Raw genomic sequence first — 27,030 nt, forward strand, 5'->3', positions numbered from 1 at the left:
AGGGGGAGGGCGAGAGAAGGAGGGCGAGAGAGGGAGGGCGAGAGAGGGAGGGCGAGAGAGGGAGGGGGAGGGCGGGGAGGGAGGGGGAGGGCGAGAGAGGGAGGGGGAGGGCGAGAGAGGGAGGGGGAGGTGGAGAGGGGGAGGGGGAGAGAGGGAGGGGGAGAGGGAGAGAGGGAGGGGGAGAGAGGGAGGGGGAGAGAGGGAGGGGGAGAGAGGGAGGGGGGGAGAGAGGGAGGGGGGGAGAGGGAGGGGGAGAGAGAGGGAGGGGGAGAGAGGGAGGGGGAGAGAGGGAGGGCGAGAGAGGGAGGGCGAGAGAGGGAGGGCGAGAGAGGGAGGGCGAGAGAGGGAGGGCGAGAGAGGGAGGGCGAGTGAGGGAGGGCGAGTGAGGGAGGGCGAGTGAGGGAGGGCGAGTGAGGGAGGGCGAGTGAGGGAGGGCGAGTGAGGGAGGGGGAGAGAGGGAGGGCGAGTGAGGGAGGGGGAGAGAGGGAGGGCGAGTGAGGGAGGGGGAGAGAGGGAGGGGGAGAGAGGGAGGGGGAGAGAGGGAGGGGGAGAGAGGGAGGGGGAGAGGGGGAGGGGGAGAGAGGGAGGGGGAGAGAGGGACTGATCACGCCAGGCTGGTTTCTGGGAATGCTCAGTAGAGCAAGCAGGATCCTGTCTATCAGCATGCCAGCGTTCATATGCGTTTGCATGCTGTTCAGTCAGGATCCAGCGATTTGCAGTATTTGGACGCAGCTTAAAAACGCTACAAGTAGCGTTTTTGAAAAAAGTTAAAAAACTGCAAGTCGCTGGATCCTCACTATAACGCACGCAAACGCATGTGAACGCATGTTGACGCGAGTCCATTGCAAATGCATGGAAATGAAAACGCATTTGCACTGGATCCGTTTTTGCGTTAAAAATCATTTATGACGCATGTTAAAAAACGTAGTGTGAAAGCAGCCTAACCTACATTTCGGGCAAGCCGTCAGATAATGCTCTGCTGAATTTCGGAATGCTAGGTTGAATGCATGTCGCATTGTGTATTATTTTAAAGTGCATTTCTCTCCACTGTTCATGTATCGTAACTTTCCTCACTGTTCCTCACCCTTCTAAAATCTTATCGTATAGATCTGGATCGTTTATGGTTTATGGTTTAGTGCCAACCCGAGGAAAATCTCTGTACTCCATCCTAATTGTGTTTCCATCCGTATTTTGCTATAGATTGCTGAGAAAGAGTCACAGATCTCAGTCCCCCCAATCAGTGAATTAAGCTGATCTCTTTTCTCCACTTTTCCTAGATCTTTTACCACGGAACAATAGTGCTGCACTACTTGATTATATTGGAGATACTGATGACCGCCCATGTTGTATTTCTGAGAAAACTCATGCACCGTTAAAAATCTGCCTCTCATACATCCAGAATGTCCCTCACCTTACCACGCCCCTCTGTTTCCATTCGGAATATAATTTTATTTTGGCTCGCTTGCGAAAATCACAGGTCATTCCACAATGGAACATGTTTGGAAGCTCCAAATGGGAGCTTATACATTTTTCTACTTATCTTTCATAGTGTCGCTTAAAAGCACGCTAGATTTCATCTGATGCGGTAGCTGCCCTCTTTTCATATGCAACAATGCTACTAGGTTATGTGGTGCTGCCAGCTCAGCTTCCAGTGATGTATTTGAGAAAAAAAATTGAGCAGTTTATCCAATATCTAGATATGTCAAATGCTTTTACTTCCATCCCCTCTACCATTCGATTGATTTAGAAAAAGCAATTGACTCTTTTCAGTATTCACTTTATAACCAGAGAAGGCTCCAAAAGATTTAAAAACTTCCAGAATTTGCCGCTGGTGTTTTTATGGGTCCGAGATAAATAGCAGCATGTCATCTGCAAAGCATGTTAATTTAATTGCTTCAGAGCGGACTTTGATTTCTGTATAAGGCTATGTGCGCATGTTGCGTATTTGCATGCAATTACGCTGCGATCTGCACCGCAGCGTAACTGCATGCGTCCTCAGCACAATCTATGAAGATTATGCAGGAGATGTGCGCACGTGGCGTATTAGAGCGCAGCGCTTCGGCTGCTGCCCGAAGCGCGCGTTCTAAGAAGTGACATGTCACTTCTTTCCTGCGCTCTGCATGCAGCCCACGCTCTGTCTATGGGAGGGGCTGCACTCAGAGCGCATGGAATCGACTTTTTTTTTTCCCATTACGGACTCTTTCTGCAGCGATTTGAAGCGCACGTGTGCTGTTCAAAATCGCTGCAGAAATTTCTGCAGGGCAGAACGCAAAGTGCACACATAGCCTTACAGTTCGACATTATCAAGTGTTGGGCTAATGGCTATAATGCTAGGTCGAACAGTAGAGGGGATAGGGGGCAGCCTTGCCTCGTTCCCTTATTAATATTATAGGGTCTGATAAATAACCCAGTGTATATATCCTTACCAACGGATTAGCATATATTGCTGTTAAATAATTCCTAAATGTTGCAGTTATCCCAAACTTGTCCAACACTTTATCAAGCCATTTCCAATTTACATTATCAAGATCCTAGGCTAACAATGCTGTATTTCCCTTAATCAAACTTTTCCGTTTATTGCTATCCTGTACTGCTAAAACCGTTCTGATATTGAAGACTGCTGCTCTATTTTTGAGAAAACCTACTTGATGTGGCCCTGTAAGTGCTGGAAGTAATTGTGCCAACCGATCTGTCAATACTTTAGACAACATTTTGACATCTTGATTTATTAGGGAAATCGGTAGTTTACATCTTTTCCGTTTTGATGCAATACTTTGATATATGCCGTATTCCCTGATTTTCATAAGGTTTTATTTTGCAATGTGTGATTTAATACTTTTGTCAATACAGATACAATGTCATCTTTTAGAATCTTATAGAATTCTCCCGATAGACCATCAGGTTCTGGCACTTTATTGGGTTTCAATTTTTTTTATTACTTGAAGTACCTCGTCTGTTCTTACAGGTGTGTTTACAAATTCTTTATCGGTTTCTTCCAAACACGGCAGATTTAACTTGTTATTGTAGTATTGCTGTAAAATGCCATTTATTTTTGGGGGTTATTTTGTATACAACTGTTCACGTCTTTTAATGAGCTAACAAAGAACCAGGTTTTCCTCCCTTTCACCATATGTGCTAACAGTGCCCCAACTTTATTTAAAAAATTCCGCCTCTTTCTTCAAACCTCATTTATTCTAATCTCATTTTTTCTAATCTCTCTAGCCATATCTCAAATTCCACTTTTGCCATCATCCACATCTTTTTGTTAGCACTAGTTGGTTTCCCCAAGAACTCTCTATATGCCAGCCTGACCTTTTCACTCGCCCCATTATATTCCTGTATCGTAATATTTTTCATCTTTTTTACATGTCCAATTACTCTCCCTCTCAACACTGACTTTGCTATGTTCCAATGGAGGTGGGATTCCTCCTCATGAGCTTTGTTGTCAATGATATATTCCATCCACGACATCCTCATCACTTTTTGTATATCTTAGTTTTGTGCCAAGAAAGATGGAAATTTCCACAAGATATCTCTGCCTTGGGGAAAGATGTCTACCAAAGATAGAAAAACCGCGGCATGATCTGAGATAACAAGATGCACAATTTTTGTCCCATTTACCCTACTCATCAACTCTTGTGATATCATAACCTAATCAATTCTTGACCATGAGTTGTGTGAGTATGAGAAATGTGTATACTCCTTTTCAGCTGGGTATACAGTGCATGTTTTCAGGATTTTTATAGTATTGCATAGGTAATGGAATAATAATCCTGAAAACATGCACTGTTCGTGGCCCCTTAGAATTGGAGAACACTGCCTTAATTCGAAGTGGTCTAAAATTGGTCTGGTTTTTTTTTTTTATGAGATTTTATGCAATGGTATAGTATTTTTACCTGTAGTTTCCATAAGAAATCTAGACGAGCAGTGGATTCTACTTGTTGAGCATGGAGATACAGAGCCAAAACAAAGACCGTCAAAATGACTGGAGTGACATACTTCAGATGTATCTTATCTTCCACAACACTACAAAAAAAAAGTAGCCAGCAGAAGAATTTCATTACAATGAGATAGCAAACTGTACACTCGGGGTAATTAAAGTGGGTGGACAATAACCTGCATATACAGGAGATCAAAATTGGCAGTGCCCAACAATTTCAGAGGGATCTTTCAAAATGCAAAGGTGAATGTGGCATCCTGGGAGGTGTTTTCGGGAAAGAAGGATACGGTTGTTGAAATTTCAATATGTGGCCATCTTCTTTTCTCTGAAGATAATACACCTCCAGAGCAGTCTGGCAGCTGCACTCAGACAACACAGGAACTCTCAGCTGAGCACTACTACAGTAGTATAATGTTATAAAGCAAGCTTTCGAGCAAAGGTGTTGTGAATAATGAGTATTGTAGGTGTTCCGAATAGGATTCCTTAAGCTTAGTCCTTTGTCCTTTATAACATCATATTTTATTTTAGTTAGCCATTAAAAGGTATCACAACTACAAAATTTTAATTTTGTTTCACTCACTGAGAGCAATCAATCATTTTTCAACTGGCTAACATGGTACCAAAACCTTTTTCTTTTAACTACAGTAGTAGATACATTACACACTAATCTAAAGGCTAGGAGACAGATACTGCACAGCCGGACATTCCTGCATCTTACCTTGTTACACATGGAATTAAGAGTGTATTAAACCAGACATGAAAAATGTCAAATTCAAATCCCTAAAGTCTATGTAAACTTGTCCATTTTGTAGAGCTGCAGCATTTTTAAGGCAATTCTACTGTAATTTTGATAAAAAAAAAACCCACCACAAAAACAGCACAGAGGTACACCTTAGATACCGGGTCATTTAGTTTTAATCACATTATTATAATCCTGAAACCAGAAGAGGATACTTTATATAATGGGTATGACAATCCTTTAGAATTTTACATCTCTTGGTAGTCGACTATACAGCCTGATAGGACACCAATATACTTTCCGAAACGGCACAAAGAAAGTATATCCCATGTCAATGCAAAAATAAACCCTAGGTTGTCTAGCCTGTAACTAACTACCGTCTTTTTCGGACTATAAGAAGCACTTTTTCCTCCCCAAATGTTGGGGGAAAGTGGGGGGTGCGTCTTATAGTCTGAATGTAGGGCTGCGGGGAATGAGGGTAATCGGCGGCACGAGCAGGCTGTAGCAGCCTGCCATGACCACGTGGACCCGCTCAATTAATATGCACGCCCATCATCCTGCCCATCATCTCTCAGCGCTGAAGCCAGCGCTGACAGGTGGGTGGGGTGATGAGCGGGGATTGCGCGCATATTATACAGCCTGCCCGCATGATCATTCCTGGCAACTACAGCCTGGAGTGATCATGTGCGGCTGTATTCACTGCCCCCAGCCGCGCATCATCATCAGCGTGGGGTGCAGTGAATCAATATACCTCACCGGCCACGATACCTGCAGCACTGCGATGTCCTCCTGTCTGTGCCGGCGGCAGCTGTGTGGAGACTAGCGGGGCGCACAGCGATGATGTCATCGCTGTGTGCACGTGTCCACCCGCAGCCGACAATCAGGAGGACATCGCGGTGCTGCAGGGATCGTGGGCGGCTCCACACTGTGGCCTCTGCTGCTGGCTCAGACTGAGGAGGAGCGATGCTGCAGGGAGTGAGGTAAGGTGAGTATGAACGTTTATTTTTTTTTTATGTGCCACAGCATGCGGGCCGTATACCAGGATGGGGGTGTATAGCAGCATGGAGGTGTAGGAGCAGGATGAGGGCATATAGCAGGAAGGTGGTATATTATGAGCAGGATGGGGTATATTATGAGCAGGGTGGGGATATATGAGCAGGATGGGGGTATATTATGAGCACGATGGGGGTAGATGAGCAGGGTGGGGGTATATGAGCAGGGTGGGGGTATATGAGCAGGGTGGGGGTATATGAGCAGGGTGGGGGTATATGAGCAGGATGGGGGTATATGAGCAGGATGGGGGTATATGAGCAGGATGGGGGTATATGAGCAGGATGGGGGTATATGAGCAGGATGGGGGTATATGAGCAGGATGGGGGTATATGAGCAGGATGGGGGTATATGAGCAGGATGGGGGTATATGAGCAGGATGGGGGTATATGAGCAGGATGGGGGTATATGAGCAGGATGGGGGTATATGAGCAGGATGGGGGTATATGAGCAGGATGGGGGTATATGAGCAGGATGGGGGTATATGAGCAGGATGGGGGTATATGAGCAGGATGGGGGTATATGAGCAGGATGGGGGTATATGAGCAGGATGGGGGTATATGAGCAGGATGGGGGTATATGAGCAGGATGGGGGTATATGAGCAGGATGGGGGTATATGAGCAGGATGGGGGTATATGAGCAGGATGGGGGTATATGAGCAGGATGGGGGTATATGAGCAGGATGGGGGTATATGAGCAGGATGGGGGTATATGAGCAGGATGGGGGTATATGAGCAGGATGGGGCCATATACCAGTATATAGCAGGATGCGGCCATATGCCAGTATACAGCAGGATGCGGCTATATGCCAGGATGACGGATGGAGTACCTTAGTAGAGAATTTGGGGACATTACCCCCATAACAGTGTCAGCAGCAGATCCTCGCCCCATAACAGTGTGTCATGACCACATTTTTTGCTTAAAATTTTTATTTTCCTATTTTCCTCCTCTAAAACCAGGCTGCGTCTTATGGTCCGGTGCGTCTTATAGTCCGAAAAATACGGTATACATTACAGCAATCTAGTTGTCCAGGACAGCACCTCAAAAACATACTTATCTGTACCATTCTATCTAGTTGCGATAACTCTCACACAGTGATTATTTAAAAGAGCCCTCACAGCCGGCTGCTAGTGAGGCTAAATATGCCACAGAGGCACTGAACTGTACAGAATGGAGCAGAGCCGTCTGTGCGCTTTCATTCCGGCATAGTACACATCTACAACATAACTGCATTTTTTGACAGTCCTGCATATATACACACATACATACTGTAAATATTAGCCAGTTATACTGATCAAATTCTAATAAATCTAAACTGGTATTGACTTACCAATTATCTTCTTCTAGTGTGTTATTTAAGGAACTGCAAAAATAAAATAAAAAAAAAAAGTTACAACGGCCTATTTTTATATTGTTATTTTCAGCTATGATAACAATCGTTCGGAAGGTATTAAGAAGTTGTAAATTATCCTGCCTGTACTTAGAAGGGTAATTCTGACCAGACAGCTTCTCTAAGGAAACCATTGAAAATGGAAACCAGTGGTATTGCTCTAAGACTTTGTGTACCAAATGCTCAATGTGTGCAAAAATTTTCTGCACCTTCTGGCAAAAAATCACTCAGACGCGTGCGTTTTTGGTACGTTTTTCTTAATGAAATCAATGAAGTGGTTACAGGCAAATCGAAGTAGTGTTTTTTACTAGTTTTGTAAATTTCACAGACCGTCTGTGTACAATTACTGTTAGGGTAAGTGCATTTGCAGTGTACTTGTAATTAGTGGGTGCACATAACATATACCGTATTTTTCGCTTTATAAGACGCACTTTAGTTTCCCCAAATTTTGGGGGAAAGTAGGGGGGTGCGTCTTATAATCCGAATATATACGGATTATATACTGCAGGGCCCAGGGGAGGTGGGGGCAGCTCTGGAGCGGTGCGGGAGGCTGGTGGAGGCTGGTGAAGGCTGGTGAAGGCTGCAGGAGGCGATGGGAGATCTCCTGCTCCCGCTCATATAATATGCACTGCTGCTGTCCATCACCGTGGTGCTGAAAACGCACCGCGGTGATGGGCTGGGGGAGCGGCATATATTATATGTGCCTCCGCCCTCCTTTGATGGCACATGCCCCCCCGTGTTAGATACGGCCCCCATGCTGCTGCCCATAGTGAAATAAACGCTTTACTTAAACTATTTACTACGAAAACTTTGATGTAGATCAGGTTATTGTAACTCGTTCTGTACAAATTTATTCAATGCTTTCAAATTACTTCATACATTTGTGCAAAATTAAGCTCTTATCGACATTGGACGTATTGTGCATGTCCTGCCTTATGTCGGTATACTCACTGCCGGCTGCCGTGGACAGTCATGCATGTGTCAGCTGATTTGAACAGCTAACATGTGCAGCTATCAGGCACGAGTGGATCTACGTTCCACTCGTGCCTGTTAACTCCTTACACTGTGGTGTCAAAATGTCACAGCGCGGTGTACATCCCAGCCGTGGTTAGCATTTACTTACCCGGCGCCATCAGAAGTCACGTGACGTGATAACGTGAAGCCGATGGTTGCCATGGTAGCACAGGGTCATTTGATGACTCCTGGAGCTATCTTGAATCACTTCCTCTTACACCCGGCAGACTGCTGTGTGTGAAAGTAAAGCAGCCGTTCTGCAGATCTCGGGTGCGCAGCTATGGTCTCCAGAAGGGAACAAGCGATCAGACTGCTGATCCTTATAGTCCCAGAGGGGGACTAGTAAAAATTAAAAAAAAATAAATAAAAAAGTTTAAATCGCCACATTGAAAATTAAAGGGTTCAAAAAATAATATACACACATTTGGTATCACAGTGTTCAGAAATGCTCATCTATAAAAATATAAAATCAATTAACCTGATCGGTAAACGTCGTAGCGGCAAAATGATTTTAAATGCCAAAATTACGTTTTTTTGTCTCCACAAATTTTGCACAAAATGCAATAACAGGCGATCGAATCGTGGCATCTGCGCAAAAAATGATACCATTAAAAATGTCAGCTCGAGACGCAAAATCTATGCCATCACCGGGCCCTAGATCCTGAAAAATGAGACCGCTATGGTTTTCGGAAAATAGCGCAAAAAGTGCACCACTTTTTTAGGACAAAAGTCTGAATTTTTTTTAACCCCTTAGATAACAGTAAACCTATACATGTTTAGTGTCTACAAACTCGTACCAACCTGAAGCATCACACTGACACATCAGTTTTACCATATATTGATTACTATGAATCAAATACTCCAAAAACAAATCGTGCGATCGCACTTTTTTTTGCAATTTTTCCGCACTTGGAATTTTTTTGTTTTCTAGTACAGTATATGGTAAAACTTATGGTTTCATTTACAAGTACAACTCATACCACACAAAATAAGCCCTTATATGGCAAGACTGACGGAAAAATAAAAAGGTTACGACTCCCGGAAAAAGGGGAGCAAAAAACAAAAACTTATAAATGGAAAATTGCCCAGGGGTGAAGGGGTTAAACATAACAAAATTTCCTGATGTGTTACAACAATTCTGACTTCGGATTTTTTATATGCACACTCGATTTAGTATAAGACAAAAGGTTTTTGCGCAGTAGCAGACGAAAAATTATTTTTTGTTGCGCAGTGTAATTTGTTCTATAGCATTTTTCTTATTTTTAAAAGTTGCTTATTTTGTGACTTTTTGCCTCTTCCTGGTTTTGCCCTCAAACTCTTCCTAAAAAGTGGGTGCGAGTTGTTAGCAGGGTGGAGCCAGAGAGGTCCCAACAGGTTTATTATAATTTACCCCAGAAAGTGGAGTAAATTATAGAATAAATCAGCACCAGTTTGTGGTGTGCAAAGGCAGGTGAAGAGAATGTGCGAGAATTTGTTGAATCCTGCTCTGGCTAATTTTTATCTCAAAGACTGGCTTAAAGTGGATCTGTCAGCAGGTTGTTTCTATGTAATATAAGAGCAGGATGATCTAGGGGCAGAGAACCAGTAATGTATCTCTTACTTGACTGCTTCGTGCAGTTTTGATAGAATCCTTACTTTGTCATCACTGATTGGCAGCTTCCTGTGTGCACTGTGCATAACAAGCTGCAAATCAGTGGTGGAAGCAGGGTTACAAGTATGCGCTACCAATGGGTTAAATATTCAATGCCCTACCAATGAGTTAGGCTGCTTTCACACTACGTTTTTTTAACATGCGTTATGAACATTTTTTTGCTGCAAAAGTGGATCCTGTTTTTCTAAAGAAAAGAGAGAGAGAGAAAGAAAGAGCAAGAGAGAAATAAAGAAAGAAAAACTCACTCTGGTTTCTGGGCATGCTCAGTACACCAAACAGGATCCTGTCTATTAGTATACCAACATTCACATGCGTTTGCGTGCAGTTTTGTCAGAATCCAGCGACTTGCAGTATTTGGATGCAGCTCAAAAATGCTTTTTAAACAATGTTAAAAAACTGCAAGTCACTGGATTCTGACAAAACTGCACGCAAACACATGTTGACGCAAGTCCATTGCAAATGCATTGAAATAAAAACGCATTTGTACTGGATCCCCTTTTGCATCAAAAAACGTTCAGGACGCATGTTAAAAAAACGTAGTGTGAAAGTAGCCTAAGCTGACCACCTAGCCAGGGATCTAATGCCCCTGCACGTAGTCACCGCCCTCATTAGCATATCATAAATGATCTTTAGAAATACTTTTTCTAAAGATCTGTTTATACATGTTAGTAAATGCTGGGACAGTTAGGCAGGGATTCTAGATATGCACCCAGAACTCGTGGTTCTGGGTGCACTTTGGACCTGACAGGTTCACTTTAAGACAGGCCACATAGGGATTACTGTGAGTCCTCGCATTACACTCAGCTCATGCTTGCAGCACAGCGGGAACCGAGCATCATGTGACTGTGGTCCAATCGTGCGATCAGACCACAGCTGCGGAGGGGGAGGGCCGGCACTGCAGTGGGTAGGGCCGACGCTGCGGAGGGCCGACGCTTTGGAGGAGAGGTAGGGATTTATTTCCCTATCTCCTTCGTTGCCAGCTAATGTGAGAATCGCACTGCACTCGTGTTACATTAGTGTAATGAGAGTGCAATGCGATGTTTCTCTCGCCCCCATACTCTTGAATGGGTGCGAGTGAAACAGGATTGCAGTCCACCCGCAGCAAAAAAAAAAAAAAAATCGCTTATGGGAGCGACCCCATACAGTAATTTTGTTCCAAGTGGAAAGCGATATTTTTTATTACATTCCACTCGCTCCGTATAAGGCTGTGTTCACACATCAGTTTTTTGGCATCAGGCAGGATCCGGCAAAACCATGAAAAAACGGATCCGTTTTTTCCCCCATAATGCCTTTTGCATAATGCAAGGTGGGAGCAAAACTGATTTTTGGGATCCTTAAAAACTAATCGGCAAAATGCAGCTAAGAAGACAGGAAAACCAATCTTTTGGTTGCAGGTTTTTTACTGCCAAGTGACCAGGTTTTGGTTGCAGAAAAAAACCCCAAAGGGTGAACATAGCCTTAAGATGACTACAATGATGTATTGGTATGTTATAATTGTATTTAGAGTATAATTCAATCTTTAAACAGATTTTACCACAACAAAAGGGGATGGCATATTATTAGGAACATTGTGGCAAGTTTCAAATCTGCTGCCTCAGGCCCCGTGCGCATGCTGCGGATTATACTGCGGCATTGCCGTGGATTTCGCTAAAGGAAAGCTGCAGAAAATGTTTATAAGGCTATGTGCGCACTAGAAATGAGAAGTTTCTCAAGAAAATTTCTTGAGAAACTTCTGGGAGTGAAAGATTTCCGGACCTCCGGAAAAAATCCGCACCAAATCCGCATGCGGATTTGCCGCGGAATTGCCGCGATTTTCCCGCGGGTGGTTCCCTGCGGATTTTTGCAGGCAGTACTGCCGAAATCCGCAGGGTACCTGCGGAAATAATGGACATGTTCATTTTCTCAAGAAATTTTCTCGAGAAATTCTTCTCGCGGAAATTTCTTGAGAAAAATCCGCACCAGTGCGCACAGCTTTTTTTTTTTTTCATAGAAATTGCTGGGAAATGTCTGCACAAAGATTGCAGACATTTCTCAAGAAATTTCCGCGGCAAATCCGCGGGTAAATCCGCGGGTAAAAAGCTCTAGTGCGCACATAGCCTAACATTTCTGCAGTCCTTCTCCAGCAAAACCTATGGCGTTTTTTTGACCCTGTGGGTTTTACTTTGGAATTTCCGCTGCTGAATTAATGTGCATTTCACTTCTTTTGCACAGGTCCCTGCGGTTTGGAGATCTGGCAGATCAATCACCCGCTGACTCTGGGTCGGCGGAGGATTGATCCCCGGTATCTGGCCAGATACTGCTCCCCATATAAGGTTTATGGGGAACAGAATCTTGCGCAAAAGGGTAGGAGCAAGCACTACATACTCACCGATGACCGGGCGTCTGTCACACTGCTCCCGCGGCAGCTCTTTCATCTTCCAGAGCCGCCGCCGCTCATTAGGCTCATAACATTCACAACTTCCCTGCTCACCGGTGGCTGTGATTGGTTGCAGGCAGACAAGCCCCCACGCTGAGTGACAGCTGTCTCACTGTAACCAATCACAGCCGCTGGTGGGTGGGTCTATAGCGTACAGTAAAATAAATAAAATAATTAAAAAAAACAACAAAAAACGGCGTGCGGTTCTCCCAATTTTGATAACCAGATAAGATAAAGTCTCACAGCTGGGGGCTGGTATTCTCAGGCTAGGGAGCCCCCCAGCCTAAAAATATCAGCCAGCAGCAGCCCGGAATTGCCGCATCCATTAGCATCATGTGCATTAGCATTAGCATCATGTGCTTTGCAGTGACAGGTGGAGGACTCCAGCTGTCACTGCACATCAGCTGACTGAAGTCACCGCTGATCTTTTACTCACCTTCTCCAGCGAGGCTGCTCCCGGACGCTAGTCTCTTACTTCCAGGCCGGCTCATGCATATGCAGTTATGCACTGCACAGCCGACCTGTAAGTAGCAGAGTGCCGGAGACAGCCGCACAGGACACAGCATTGCGGAAGACTTCAGCACTACGGACAGCAGGAGCGGGGACGGGTAAGTTTCTCCCTGTGCTATTAACTTCTTCCTGTGGAAAATTTGTGGCAATACCGTGGCAATACCGCGGCAAAACGTGGTAAAACCTCATGCTGTTTTGGGGTGAGGTTTGCTGCGTTTTTTACCGCAGGTGCGGTAATCTTTCAGAGGGTGCAGAATTTTGTTAAAAAAATTCTATTTTCTAGTGCGCACACGGCCTAACAAGTGCGAGAAAGCTTTAGTATAAAGAAAATGTAATCAAGATTATCAACCTCTTCAACGCTTTTTTGACATCAAGAGGCAGGGTAGACTAGGATGCCTTCAACTCCTCTGGGAAAGGATACACCTCAATACGACTGTTTCTGAAAGAGTTTGTCAGGTTGCTCATTGCAGTACCTCAGCAAATTCCTAATGGTCAGCAAAAGCCTTAGCCACACGCTTACTCCTCCTAAAGAACCCTGCCTCACTGGATGGCAGGGAATCCACCGGTCTGACCCCTAGGGAAGAATCGACTACTTTAATTAAACACTCTATCATATCGTGCAATTTACCATCCTGATAAGGGTCTAGCAATAACTCTGCACTGGAAATTGAATCTGATTGTTTTGCAGAATGCAAGCTTGGAAGACAAAACCAAAGAATAAGGGGTACTTCTCACATAGCGAGATCGCTAGCGAGATTGCTGCGGAGTCACAGGTTTTGTGATGTACCAGTGACCTCATCAGTGATCTCGCTGTGTGTGACACTAAGCAGCGACCTGGCCCCTGCTGTGAAATCGCTGATCATTACACACTGTTCTGGTTCATTTTCTGGTTGTCAGGCTCCCACAGGGCAGCACACATCGGCGTGTTTGACTGTGGGAGACCAACGAGTACCGACTCTGTGTAAGCAGCGTACGCTGGTAACCACGGTAAATATCGGATAACTAAGCAAAGCGATTTGCTTGGTTACCCGATATTTACCCTGGTTAACAGCATACACCGCTTACAGGCTGTAACCAGGGTAAATATCGGGTAACTAAGCAAAGCGCTTTGCTTAGTAACCCGATGTGTACCCTTAGCTACGTATCAGGGAGCCAGCGCTGGCAGCCTGTAACCAGTGTACACTGGTATCCAGAGTAAATAGGCAAAGCGCTTTGCTTAGTTACCCGATATTTACCCTGGTTACCAGCGTACACCGCTTACAGGCTGCCAGTGCTGGCACACATAGCCAGGGTAAATATCGGGTAACTAAGCAAAGCGCTTTGCTTAGTAACCTGATGTGTACCCTAGCTACATATCAGGGAGCCAGCGCTGGCAGCCTGTAAGCGGTGTACGCTGGTAACCAGGGTAAATATTTGGTAACTAAGCAAAGCGCTTTGCTTGGTTACCGGATATTTACTCTGGTTACCAAGTGCAGCATCGTTACACGAGTCGCTGGTGGCTGGTCGCTGGTCAGATCTGCCTGATTGACAGCTCACCAGCGACCATGTAGCAACGCACCAACGATCCCTGCCATGTCGGATCGCTGTTGGGATTGTTGGTGTGGTGGCTGTGTGTGATGGGACCCTAAAGATGAACTCTGGGAGGCATGTAAGACTGCATTCTTTGCTATTCCTGATGACTTCATCAATAAATTATATGAATCATTTTTGAACCGCATGGATGCAGTCCTTCAAGCTCATGGAAGTCACACAAAATATTAAATATGGCTCTAGCAACCCCACAACTTCATTCACCAATGTTATGCAACATATCTTTGTATTAGAAGTTAATTATTTGTTTGAATTTCACATTACTTTCTGTGGGCGACAAAACTTTTGTCTTGCCGAAATCTGACCATTCTATGTTCCTTAAATGATCAATACTTCAGCTTTGCAGCAACTTTATTTTCATAACCTAATCCAAATTTGGGAGGGTTTCAGCTTTCAAAAGAGTAATTTATAAAACCAATGGATGAATTTAAAGTCAGGTTATAAGCTTTTATTTACATAACATACATAAGCGACTGAAGTTCTGTCAGGGACTGTACTATACACAGCATATACATAATAGGTAACCAGTGTGGATTGGCCCGGAGAAAGTGCATGGCCCTCCCTTGACTCCGACATATGGAAGATAGAAGGAGCGAGACTAAGGGCTAGAGGGGTACAAAACCGGCGACCAGTGAGTGAACGCCGCTGGAGTGATTAATAAAAGACAGCTCACAGATGGGAACAGCAAACCTGGTCCGAGGATCTTAAGGGAACACACTTGTTATTTGAAGGCAACAGCGTTGCACAGTGAAGTCTCCAGCGTATGTGAAAAATGTCCCAGCGTGTGGCCAGTGTCCGTGCAAAAACATAATGCCAATGCCAGAAAAGGAAGACACAAACCAGAAGGGGCAGGACAAAACGCACCGCGCAGACAGCCCCGATATGCCACTCCATTCCACGTGACCAGCGGTCGTTCAGATTGGACCAGAGAGGTCTGGTAATTGATAGCGCACACCCCCAGCCAGGGAACATGGTCGCCGCCATGAACCCGTCGAGTGAAAGGAACAACTGACGACAGCAGAAAAGTCTCATGAAAAAGAAAAACAAAGTAAAAAACTATTATCAAGTGCAGGTCTGATACAGACCTTTCCTCCAACTGACCCTAGACAAAACTGAGGAGGCCGGTGGGTAGCAGGCAGTGTATAGTCTTCTGAAAAGGAGCCAAACTTTACTCTATGTAATACTAGTGTCAGCCTCCAGATGGCAGCAGACTATCCCATGGTTCAGTGCCCCCCATTGCAGTGATTGAAAAATCAAAATTTGTGTCAATTTAAAATATTTTGGCCACCAATATAGAGGAATAAGAATTTCAGTAAAGTGAACCATCGTAAAATTTATTTAGAGGATACCTCTGAGCCAATTCAAACTACACACAACTCCTACCATGGACAAGCCAAAGAAGAGTTACAAGTTCCAGAGAAGCATTTCATAAATTACAAAGCACTCATCTGTAAAGATGCATACAAAGATTACGTTACATCACATTTTCTCCAAAATTAGAGCGCCTAGAGGTATTTGCATTGAAGCAAATAATGTGAACAAGATGGTGAAGTAATATAAATGATTTTTATTAAGATAGGGCCATGACCTTCTGTTTAACATACAGAACTTCCCTTGCAGATGCTTTACATGTAGATCTGGTCATAGATGCAAATACTCATAGGCACTCTCTCTCTCTCGCTATGTATATATATACACATATACACAGGGCTGTATTTTGCCTTCATGCTGCCCTAGGCACTTTAAGTGGTCGCGCCCCTTAGTGACAACGTAAAACTGAGTTTTCGCACACGACATCTGTTTAAGGCAGATCTACTCTGTAGCACACTTTAAAAAGTATCAATAAGAAACGAACCCCCCCCCCCCCCATGGGAATCACCACAGGCACATCAAAACATAGCATGAGTATAAAATATTCCCACCACACCGTCCCCACTTATATACTGTGACTGTGACACTGCCCCTAATAAACACCACACTGCCCTCCCTTATAAACTACTGTATATGCACCACACCTTCCTCGATTATGAAATATGATCTGTACATTGTGAGGAGGGAGCAGCATGATGTGAGGACAATGTCCCATGCATGCTGCCCCCTCCTCACAATGTCCCATGCATGCTGCCCCCTCCTCACAATGTCCCATGCATGCTGCCCCCTCCTTACAATGTCCCATGCATGCTGCTCCCTCGTCACAATGTCCCATGCATGCTGCTCCCTCCTCACAATGTCCCATGCTTGCTGCCCCCTCCTCACAATGTCCCATGCATGCTGCCCCCTCCTCACAATGTCCCATGAATGCTGCCCCCTCCTCACAATGTCCCATGAATGCTGCCCCCTCCTCACAATGTCCCATGCATGCTGCCCCCTCCTCACAATGTCCCATGCATGCTGCTCCCTCCTCACAATGTCCCTTGCATGCTGCCCCCTCCTCACAATGTCCCATGCATGCTGCCCCCTCCTCACAATGTCCCATGCATGCTGCCCCCTCCTCACAATGTCCCATGCATGCTGCCCCCTCCTCACAATGTCCCATGCATGCTGCCCCCTCCTCACAATGTCCCATGCATGCTGCTCTCTCCTCACAATGTCCCATGCATGCTGCCCCCTCTTCACAATGTCCCATGCATGCTGCTCCCTCCTCACAATGTCCCATGCATGCTGCCCCTCCTCACAATGTCCCATGCATACTGCTCCCTCCTCACAATGTCCCATGCATGCTGCTCCCTCCTCACAATGTCCCATGAATGCTGCTCCCTCCTCACAATGTCTCATGCATGCTGCCCCCTCCTCACAATGTCTCATGCATGCTGCCCCCTCCTCACAATGTCTCATGTATGCTGCTCCCGCCTCACAATGTCCCATGCATGCTGCTCCCTCCTCACAATGTCCCATGCATGCTGCTCCCTCCGCACAATGTCTCATGCTTGATGCTCCCTCCTCACAATGTCCCATGCATGCTGCTCCTTCCTCACAATGTCCCATGCATGCTGCTCCCTCCTCACAATGTCCCATGCATGCTGCCCCCTCCTCACAATGTCCCATGCATGCTGCTCCCTCGTCACAATGTCCCATGCATGCTGCTCCCTCCTCACAATGTCCCATGCATGCTGCCCCCTCCTCACAATGTCCCATGAATGCTGCCCCCTCCTCACAATATCCCATGAATGCTGCCCCCTCCTCACAATGTCCCATGAATGCTGCCCCCTCCTCACAATGTCCCATGCATGCTGCCCCCTCCTCACAATGTCCCATGCATGCTGCTCCCTCCTCACAATGTCCCTTGCATGCTGCCCCCTCCTCACAATGTCCCTTGCATGCTGCCCCCTCCTCACAATGTCCCATGCATGCTGCCCCCTCCTCACAATGTCCCATGCATGCTGACCCCTCCTCACAATGTCCCATGCATGCTGCCCCCTCCTCACAATGTCCCATGCATGCTTCTCTCTCCTCACAATGTCCCATGCATGCTGCCCCCTCTTCACAATGTCCCATGCATGCTGCTCCCTCCTCACAATGTCCCATGCATGCTGCCCCTCCTCACAATGTCCCATGCATGCTGCTCCCTCCTCACAATGTCCCATGAATGCTGCTCCCTCCTCACAATGTCTCATGCATGCTGCCCCCTCCTCACAATGTCTCATGTATGCTGCTCCCGCCTCACAATGTCCCATGCATGCTGCTCCCTCCTCACAATGTCCCATGCATGCTGCTCCCTCCGCACAATGTCTCATGCTTGATGCTCCCTCCTCACAATGTCCCATGCATGCTGCTCCTTCCTCACAATGTCCCATGCATGCTGCTCCCTCCTCACAATGTCTCATGCATGCTGCCCCCTCCTCAGTGTCCCATGCATGCTGCCCCCTTCTCACAATGTCCCATGCATGCTGCCTCCTCCTCACAATGTCTCATGCATGCTGCCCCCTCCTCAGTGTCCCATGCATGCTGCCCCCTTCTCACAATGTCCCATGCATGCTGTCCCTCTCCATGAGCTCCTAATGCTGCCTTCCTCTTTTCCATAATGAGACCTTCATGTTGCCCCACTCATGCTAAGACCACCACACTAACGCTTATGCTGAGACCCCCCCCCACACACACTACCTCACTCTTGATATTGACTCCCCTACATTGCTCCACTCCATACTGATCCCACACATGCTGCCCCTTCTTCACAATGAGCTCCCAATGCTGCCCCCTCTTATTCTGAGTCCTTACACTCCCCCCACCCAATCGATTTTGTCATTGCACTATCCCTCATCCCTTGTCCTCTGTCTCTAGCATTAGCCCCTCTCTCCCACTCCCCCAACATCAGCCTCTCTCCCCCAGCATCAGCCTCTATCTTCCCTCAGCATCAGCCTCTCTTCCCCAGTCTCAGCCTTTGCCTCCCCCCAGCCTCAGCCTGCCCCAGTCTCCGCCTCAGCCTCCCTCCAGTCTCAGCCTCAGCCTCCCTCAAGTCTCAGCCTCAGCCCCCTCCAGTCTCAGCCTCAGCCCCCTCCAGTCTCTGCCTCAGCCTCCCTCCAGCCTCCCCCAGTCTCAGCCTCTGCCTCCCTCCAGCCTCCCCACAGTCTCAGCCTCCCTCCAGTCTCCCCCCAGTCTCAGCCTCTGCCTCCCTCCAGTCTCTGCCTCTGCCTCTCTCCAGCCTCCCCCCAGTCTCAGCCTCTGCCTCCCTCCAGCCTTCCCCCAGTCTCTGCCTCTGCCTCCCTCCAGCCTCCCCCCAGTCTCTGCCTCTGCCTCCCTCCAGCCTCCCCAGTCTCAGCCTCTGCCTCCCTCCAGCCTCCCCACAGTCTCAGCCTCTGCCTCCCTCCAGTCTCCCCCCAGTCTCAGCCTCTGCCTCCCTCCAGTCTCAGCCTCTGCCTCCCTCCAGTCTCTGCCTCTGCCTCCCTCCAGCCTCCCCCTCCCTCCAGCCTCCCCCCAGTCTCTGCCTCTGCCTCCCTCCAGCCTCCCCCCAGTCTCAGCCTCTGCCTCCCTCCAGCCTCCCCCCAGTCTCTGCCTCCCTCCAGCCTCCCCCCAGTCTCTGCCTCTGCCTCCCTCCAGCCTCCCCACAGTCTCTGCCTCTGCCTCCCTCCAGTCTCCCCCCAGTCTCAGCCTCTGCCTCCCTCCAGCCTCCCCCCAGTCTCTGCCTCTGCCTCCCTCCAGCCTCCCCCCAGTCTCAGCCTCTGCCTCTCTCCAGCCTCCCCCCAGTCTCAGCCTCTGCCTCCCTCCAGCCTCCCCCAGTCTCTGCCTCCCTCCAGCCTCCCCCCAGTCTCTGCCTCTGCCTCCATCCAGCCTCCCCCAGTCTCAGCCTCTGCCTCCCTCCAGCCTCCCCACAGTCTCAGCCTCTGCCTCCCTCCAGTCTCAGCCTCTGCCTCCCTCCAGCCTCCCCCCAGTCTCAGCCTCTGCCTCTCTCCAGTCTCAGCCTCTGCCTCCCTCCAGCCTCCCCCCAGTCTCAGCCACTGCCTCCCTCCAGTCTCAGCCTCTGCCTCCCTCCAGCCTCCCCCCAGTCTCAGCCTCTGCCTCCCTCCAGCCTCCCCCCAGTCTCAGCCTCTGCCTCCCTCCAGTATCTGCCTTTGCCGCCTCCCCCCCCCGCATGCGCAGATCTCCGGTCTGCATTAGAGACACTCCCATGCTCCTTATGAATCCACTTACCTGCTCCAGTGCCCGCCGCCATCTTCCTGGCTCACGTGAGTATCCTCTTCTGACACCGGCTTCCATCACGTCCTCCGCGGCGTCCTGCTGTGAGCTCTGCATGTGACGTCCACACAGCAGTGGACGCAGCACAGAGGAAGGAGCTGATTGGCGCGCGCCTGTGACCCCGGAAGTGCAGGCGCCGGCAGTTCCGGGGTCAATCAGCTTCCTGTGCTCGGCGGCCACAAAAAAAAAAATGTAAAAAAAAAAAAAAAAAATTTTTTTTTTTTTTTTTTTTTTTGCTGCCAGAAGGTGCCGCCCCTCACAATCTGCCGCCCTAGGCACCGGACCACGGGTGCCTAATGGTAAATACGGCCCTGCATATACATATATATATATATATATAATGTGTGTGTATGTATGTATATACCCACAGTGGGTGCAGAAAATATTCAGACCCCTTTAAGTTTTTCACTCTTTCACTGCAGCCATTTGGTAAATTCAAAAAAGTTCATTTTTTTCTCATGAATGTACACTGTGTACCCCATCTTAACAGAAAATAAAACGGAAATGTAGAAATTTTTGCAATTTTATTAAACAAGAAAAACTGAAATATCACATGGTCATAAGTATTCAGACTCTTTTCTCAGACATTTAAGGCTAGTTTCACACTTGCGTTGGGTTGAATCCGCTGGGTCCGTTGCTGCGTCGTTTTGACGCATCCGTTATTTTTGTGGTGTCAACGGATGCAACGGGTCCGTTATTTCACAGGAATCCGTTAGCTGATTCCTGTGAAATAACGGACAGTTGCATCCGTTTGGCGTCAGTTAGGCGTCCGTCTAACGGAATCCGTCGGCTCTGTTTTATTTATTTTTTTTCATTCTGGGCATGCTCAGAATAAAATTAGCGGAATCCAGCAGCGGATTCCGTTGTTAAGCACTTAGCAACGGAATCCGCTACCATAGGGAACCATTATAAATTTTAACGGAACCAACGGAATCCGTTGGTTGGCGTCATTTTGACACAAGCATTTAACGTTACATTCTGCGTTGCTTCCGCTTGCGGAAGCAACGGAGCATCGGCCAACGGAAGCAACGCAGGTACTTTTGGCACAATCCGTCATCAATGCAAGTCTATGGGAAACAACGGAATCCGTTAACGGATTCCGCTGTTTCCCAAGACAGCGGATTGCGCCAAAAAAAAAACAACGCAAGTGTGAAAGTACCCTTAGTCACATGCTGTCCACTTCCTTGTGATCCTACTTGAGATGGTTCTACTCCTTCATTGGAGTTTAGCTGTGTTTAATTAGGCTAGGTTCGCACACTGCGTCTTTTTGACGCTGCGTTTTTGTGCGTTTTTGGCCGCTAAAACCGCACAAAAATGCACCTGCGTCGAAAAAACGCATAAAAACGCATGCGTTTTTGCCGCGATTTGGTGCGTTTTTGGCTGCGTTTTTGATCTCTGAGTTTTGCTGCGTTTTTCCAATGCATTGCATGGGGGGAAAACGCAGAAAAACGCAGAAAAGAACTGAAATGTCAATTTTTTTTTTTTAACTCAAAAACACAGGTAAAAAAAAACAGATGTGTGCGGACAGCAAAAATGAAAACTCAGACTTTGCTGGGGAAGCAAAGTCCTGCAGTTTTGAGGCCAAAAACGCACCCGAAAAATGCGCAAAAATGCCGCGAAAAACGCACTGTGCGCACATAGCCTTAAACTGATAGGACTTGATTTGGAAAGGCGCACACCTGTCTATATAAGACCTCGCAGACCACAAGAACTGCCCAAGGAGACAGAATTGTGGCAAGTCACAGATCTGACCAAGGTTACAAAAGAATTTCTGCAGTACTCAAGGTTCCTAAGAGCACAGTGGCCTCCATAATCCTTAAATGGCAAAAGTTTGGGACCACCAGCACTCTTCCTAGACCTGGTCGTCCAGCCAAACTGACGTGGGAGAAGAGCCTTGGTGAGAGAGGTAAAGAAGAACTCCAAGATTACTGTGGTTCAGCTCCAGATCTGCAGTAGGGAGATGGGAGAAAGTTCAACAAAGTCAATTATCACTGCAGCCCTCCACCAGTTGGGCCTTTATGGCTGAGTGGCCCGAAGGAAGCCTCTCCTCAGTACAAGACATATGAAAGTCCACATAGAGTTTGCAAAAATACACATGAAGGAATCTCAGACTATGAGAAATAAGATTCTCTGGTTTGAGGAGACAAAGATGGAAATTTTTGGTGATAATTGTAAGCAGTATGTGTGGAGAAAACCAGGCACTGCTCATCACCTGCCCAATGCAATCCCAACAGTGAAACATGGTGGTGGCAGCATCATGCTATGGGGGTGTTTTTCAGCTACAGGATGACTAGTTGCAATTGAAAGAAAGATGAATGCGGCCAAGTACAGAGATATTCTGGAAGAAAACCTCTTCCACAGTGCTCTGGACCTCAGACTTGGCCGAAGGTTCACCTTCCAACAAGACAATGACCCTAAGCACACAGCTAAAATAACAAAGGAGTGGCTTCAGAATAACTCTGTGACCATTCTTGACTGGCCCAGCCAGAGTCCTGACCCAAACTTAATTGAGCATCTCTGGAGAGATCTGAAAATGGCTGTCCACCAACGTTCATCATCCAACCTGATGGAACTGGAGAGGATCTGCAAGGAAGAATGGCAGAGGATCCCCAAATCCAGGTGTGAAAAACTTGTTGCATTATTACTCATAGCTGTAGTAGCTCAATGGGTGCTTCTACTCAATACTGAGCAAAGGGTCTGAATACTTATGACCATGTGATATTTCAGTTTTTCTTGTTTAATAAATTTGCAAAAATTTCTACATTTGTTTTTTTTCTGTCAAGATAGGGTGCAGAGTGTACAATAATGAGAAAAAATGAACTTTTTTTGAATTAACCAAATGGCTGCAATGAAACAAATAGTGAAAAATTTAAAGAGGTCAGAATACTTTCCATCTCTCTCTCTATATCTCTATCTCTCTCTATATATCTCTATCTCTCTCTCTCTCTGATAGAGATAGCTATAGATAGATATATATATATATATAATCTATCTATATCTACAGCCATCCATCTATCTATAGCTATCTATATCTATAGCCATCCATCTATATATCTATAACTATCCATCTGTATATATCTATAGCTATCTATATATATCTATAGCTATCTATATATACACACACACACACACACACACACACACACACACACACACACACACACACACACAATGGTACATTGTGTTTGCTAACTGTGTTAGAAGGCTAATGGATGTTTAGAAATTCCTTGAAAACCCTTGTGCAAGTATGCTAGCACAGCTGAAAACAGTGTTGCTGATTAGAGAAGGTATAAAACTGACCTTCTTGTGAGCTAGTTGAGAATCTGGAGCATTACATTTGTTGGTTCAATTAAACTCTCAAAATGGCAAGAAAAAGAGAATTGTCATGTGAAAGTTGATAGTCTATTCTTGTTGTTAGAAATGAAGGATATTCCATGTGAGAAATTGCCAAGAAACTGAAGAATTCCTACAATGGTGTGTACTACTCCCTTCAGAGGACAGCACAAACAGGATCTAACCAGAGTAGAAAGAAGTGGGAGGCCCCGCTGCACAACTGAGCAACAAGACAAGTACATTAGATTCTCTAGTTTGAGAAATCGACGCCTCACCGGTCCTCAACTGGCAGCTTCATTAAATAGTACCCGCAGAACGCCAGTGTCAACGTCTACAGTGAAGAGGCGACTCTGGGATGCTGGCCTTCAGGACAGAGTTGCAAAGAAAAAGCTGTATCTGTGACTGGCTAATAAAAGGAAAAGATAAATATGGGCAAAAGAACAGACATTGGACAGAAGATTGGAAAAAAGTGTTATGGACAGACGAATCGAAGTTTGAGGTGTTTGCATCACACAGAAAAAACATTTGTGAGACGCGGAACAACTGAAAATATGCTGGAAGAGTGCCTGATGCCATCTGTCAAGCACGATGGAGGTAATGTGATGGTCTGGGGTTGCTTTGGTGATGGTAAAGTGGGAGATTTGTACAAGGTAAAAGGGATTTTGAATAAGGAAGGCTATCACTCCATTTTGCAATGCCATGCCATACCCTGTGGACAGCGCTTGATTGGAGCCAATTTTATCCTACAACAGGACAATGACCCAAAGCACACCTCCAAATTATGTCAAATTATGCATGAACTATTTAGGGAAGAAGCAGGCAGCTGGTATTCTATCTGTAATGGAATGGCCAGCCCAGTCATCAGATCTCAACCCTATTGAGCTGTTGTGGGAGCAGCTTGACCGTATGGTATGCAAAAAGTGCCCATCAAGCCAATCCAACTTGTGGGAAGGGCTTCTGGAAGCATGGGGTGAAATCTCCAGATTACGTCACCAAATTAACAGCTAGAATGCCAAAGGTCGGCAAAGCTGGAATTGCTGCAAAGGAGCATTCTGTGACGAAAGCAAAGTTTAAAGGAGAAAATTATTATTTCAAGTAAAAATCTTTATTTCTAACCTAGTGTATGTCTGGACTATATTTTCTATTCATTATGCAAATCATCTGATAAATAAAAGTATGATTTTTCATGGAAAAGACAAAATTGTCTGGGTGACCCCAAACATTTGAACTGTAGTGTATGTATATATATATATATTTTTATATATGTTGCTACAAGTTCTATTTAAGGGCAACCGTGATACATCAGTGACAGAAAGATTAAATGTACCCTAAGTAACACAACTTCAGCCTGTCTTGTTTGCCTTCTGCTTCTGATAGGTTTCTCCTGGTCAGGTTTTGCAACCCCAAGTTGTTTTTCCTACTTTCTGTTTGTGTTTTAAAGGAGTACACTGTAATATGCACACAACACCTATAGCACAAACAGCATAATCAAGAGATATATATGCAGCTATGGCAAAAATTAAGAGACCACTGCAAAATTTTCAGTCTCTGATTTTTCTCTCTATAGGCATGTTTATGAGTGAAATATAAATTATTTTTTTCTATAAACTACTGACAACATGTCTCCGAATTTCCAAGCAATGAATTTTGTATTTATTTTCTGAAAATGAGAAATGGTCAAAACAAAAAAAAAAAAAAAAAGGCATTGCTAATCATTTAGAAACAACAATACTAATGTTTTAACTCAGGAGCAGTTCAGAAATCAATATTTTGTGAAATAACCATGATTTGTAATCACAGCTTTCGTGCGTCTTGGCTGCTTTCCACCAGTCTTTCACACTGCTTTTGTGTGACCTTATACCACTCCTGGTGCAAAAATTTAAGCAGTTCTTCTTTGTTTGGTTGCTTGTGACTATCCATCTTCCTCTTGACTACAGTCCAGAGGTTTTCAATGGGGTTCAGGTCTGGAGATTGGGCTGGCCATGACAGGTTTTTGATGTGGTGGTCCTTCATCCACACATTGATTGACCTAGCTGTGTGGTATGGCGCATTGTCCTGCTGGAAAAAACAGTCCTCTGAGTTGGGGAACATTGCCTGAGCAGAAGGAAGCAACTGTTTTTTTTCAGGATAACATTGTATGCAGCTTGATTCATCGTCGACGTCCTTTGCAAAGTTTAATCTGCCCAATTGGACCATAGAGGACTGAAGTAACGTAATCTTCTCTGACGAGTCTATTTTTCAATTTTGCCCAACACCTGAAGGTCTAATGGTTAGACTGAGACTTAGAGAAGCGTACAAGCCACAGTGTCTTGCACCCACTGTGAAATTTGTTGGACGATCGGTGATGATCTGGGGATGCTTCAGGAAGGCTGGAATTGAGCAGATTAAACTTTGCGAAGGACGTATGAATCAAGCCGCATACAATACTCAAAACTATACCTATTAAGAGAAAAATCAGAAAAAAATGAAAATTTTGCAGTGGTCTCTATTTGCCAGAGCTGTGTGTAATATATATATATATATATATATATATATATATATATATATATATATATATATATATATATATATATATATATAATTTTTTTTAACTCAAACCAATGCATCAACTTTATTACTGCTCTTATATAGGAAGATATTACATATTAGCTGCATGAAAGAGGAGGCTAGGGCTGTGTGCACATTGCTTTCTAGCCACCTTTTTGCTTGCAAATTTTAAGAAATCTGCAAGTAGAGGTAGTCCTCGGGTTACAACGGTCTCGTGTTACATCGTTTTGTGGTTACGACGCTTTATACGACGCTCTAGTCCAGTGCTGTACAGAGGAAAACGAGTCTTCTGCATGCCATAACACGCTTCATTATGGCTCCCAAACGTAAGCCAGACTCATCTGATACCATCCCCAGTATCTCCAGCACCTTCTGCAGCTGCCTCCCAAGCTGTGTTTGCAGTACTGTACTGTTATTATGGTACAGTACTGTATGAACGTATGGTCCGACTTGCATCAAAATTCGGTTTACGACGCCGCGTAAGAACGGATCAACGTCGTAAGTCGAGGACTACCTGTATTTCCTTATGTCAGCAAAGTCTATGTGAAGTGATATGCACACATTCAAGATTTTTTCCTTGCAGACTTGTTTGCAGAAAAAACATACAGCATGTCAATTCTTTCTGCGTTTTTGGCTGTTTTTTCACCATTGAAAGCAATGTAAATAATGCATTAAAAAAAAGTAGCAAATCACTGCAAAAATGTGTGTTCTCGCAACAGCATTTTTCCTACCAGAACATGTAGATTTGGTTACAGAAAGTCTGTAACTTAAGGTACCGTCACACTAAGCAACATCGCTAGCAACATCGCTGCTGAGCACGACTTTTGTGACGTATCAGCGATGTTGCTAGCGATGTTGCTGTGTGGGACATCCAGCAACAACCTGGCCCCTGCTGTGAGGTCGCTGGTTGTTGCTGAATGTCCTGGACCATTTTTTAGTTGTTGCTCTCCTGCTGTGAAGCACACATCGCTGTGTGTGACAGCGAGAGAGCAACAACTGAATGTGCAGGCAGCAGGAGCCGGCTTCTGTGGATGCTGGTAACCAATGTAAATATCGGGTAACCAAGAAGCCCTTTCCTTGGTTACCCGATATTTACCTTCGTTACCAGCGTCTGCCGCCCTCACGCTGTCAGTGCCGGCTCCCTGCTCTCTGCACACATAGACAGACTACACATCGGGT

The 27,030-nt window shown here is 45.8% G+C and overlaps 1 protein-coding gene across 1 annotated transcript in view; it reads right to left on the bottom strand.

Moving 5' to 3' along the window:
* The window catches only part of ADCY6 (adenylate cyclase 6), a 294,110-nt gene that overhangs the window by 30,603 nt on the left and 236,477 nt on the right, over positions 1–27,030 (bottom strand). Inside the window, exons 18-19 of the mRNA XM_075336923.1 lie at positions 7,061–7,093; positions 3,897–4,026 (exon numbers count right to left, since the gene is read on the bottom strand). Coding sequence (XP_075193038.1) covers positions 3,897–4,026; positions 7,061–7,093 — 163 coding nt within the window. The remainder of the gene's footprint in view (positions 1–3,896; positions 4,027–7,060; positions 7,094–27,030) is intronic.

The sequence above is a fragment of the Anomaloglossus baeobatrachus genome, chromosome 2, assembly GCF_048569485.1.
Source record: "Anomaloglossus baeobatrachus isolate aAnoBae1 chromosome 2, aAnoBae1.hap1, whole genome shotgun sequence".
NCBI lineage: Eukaryota > Metazoa > Chordata > Amphibia > Anura > Aromobatidae > Anomaloglossus > Anomaloglossus baeobatrachus.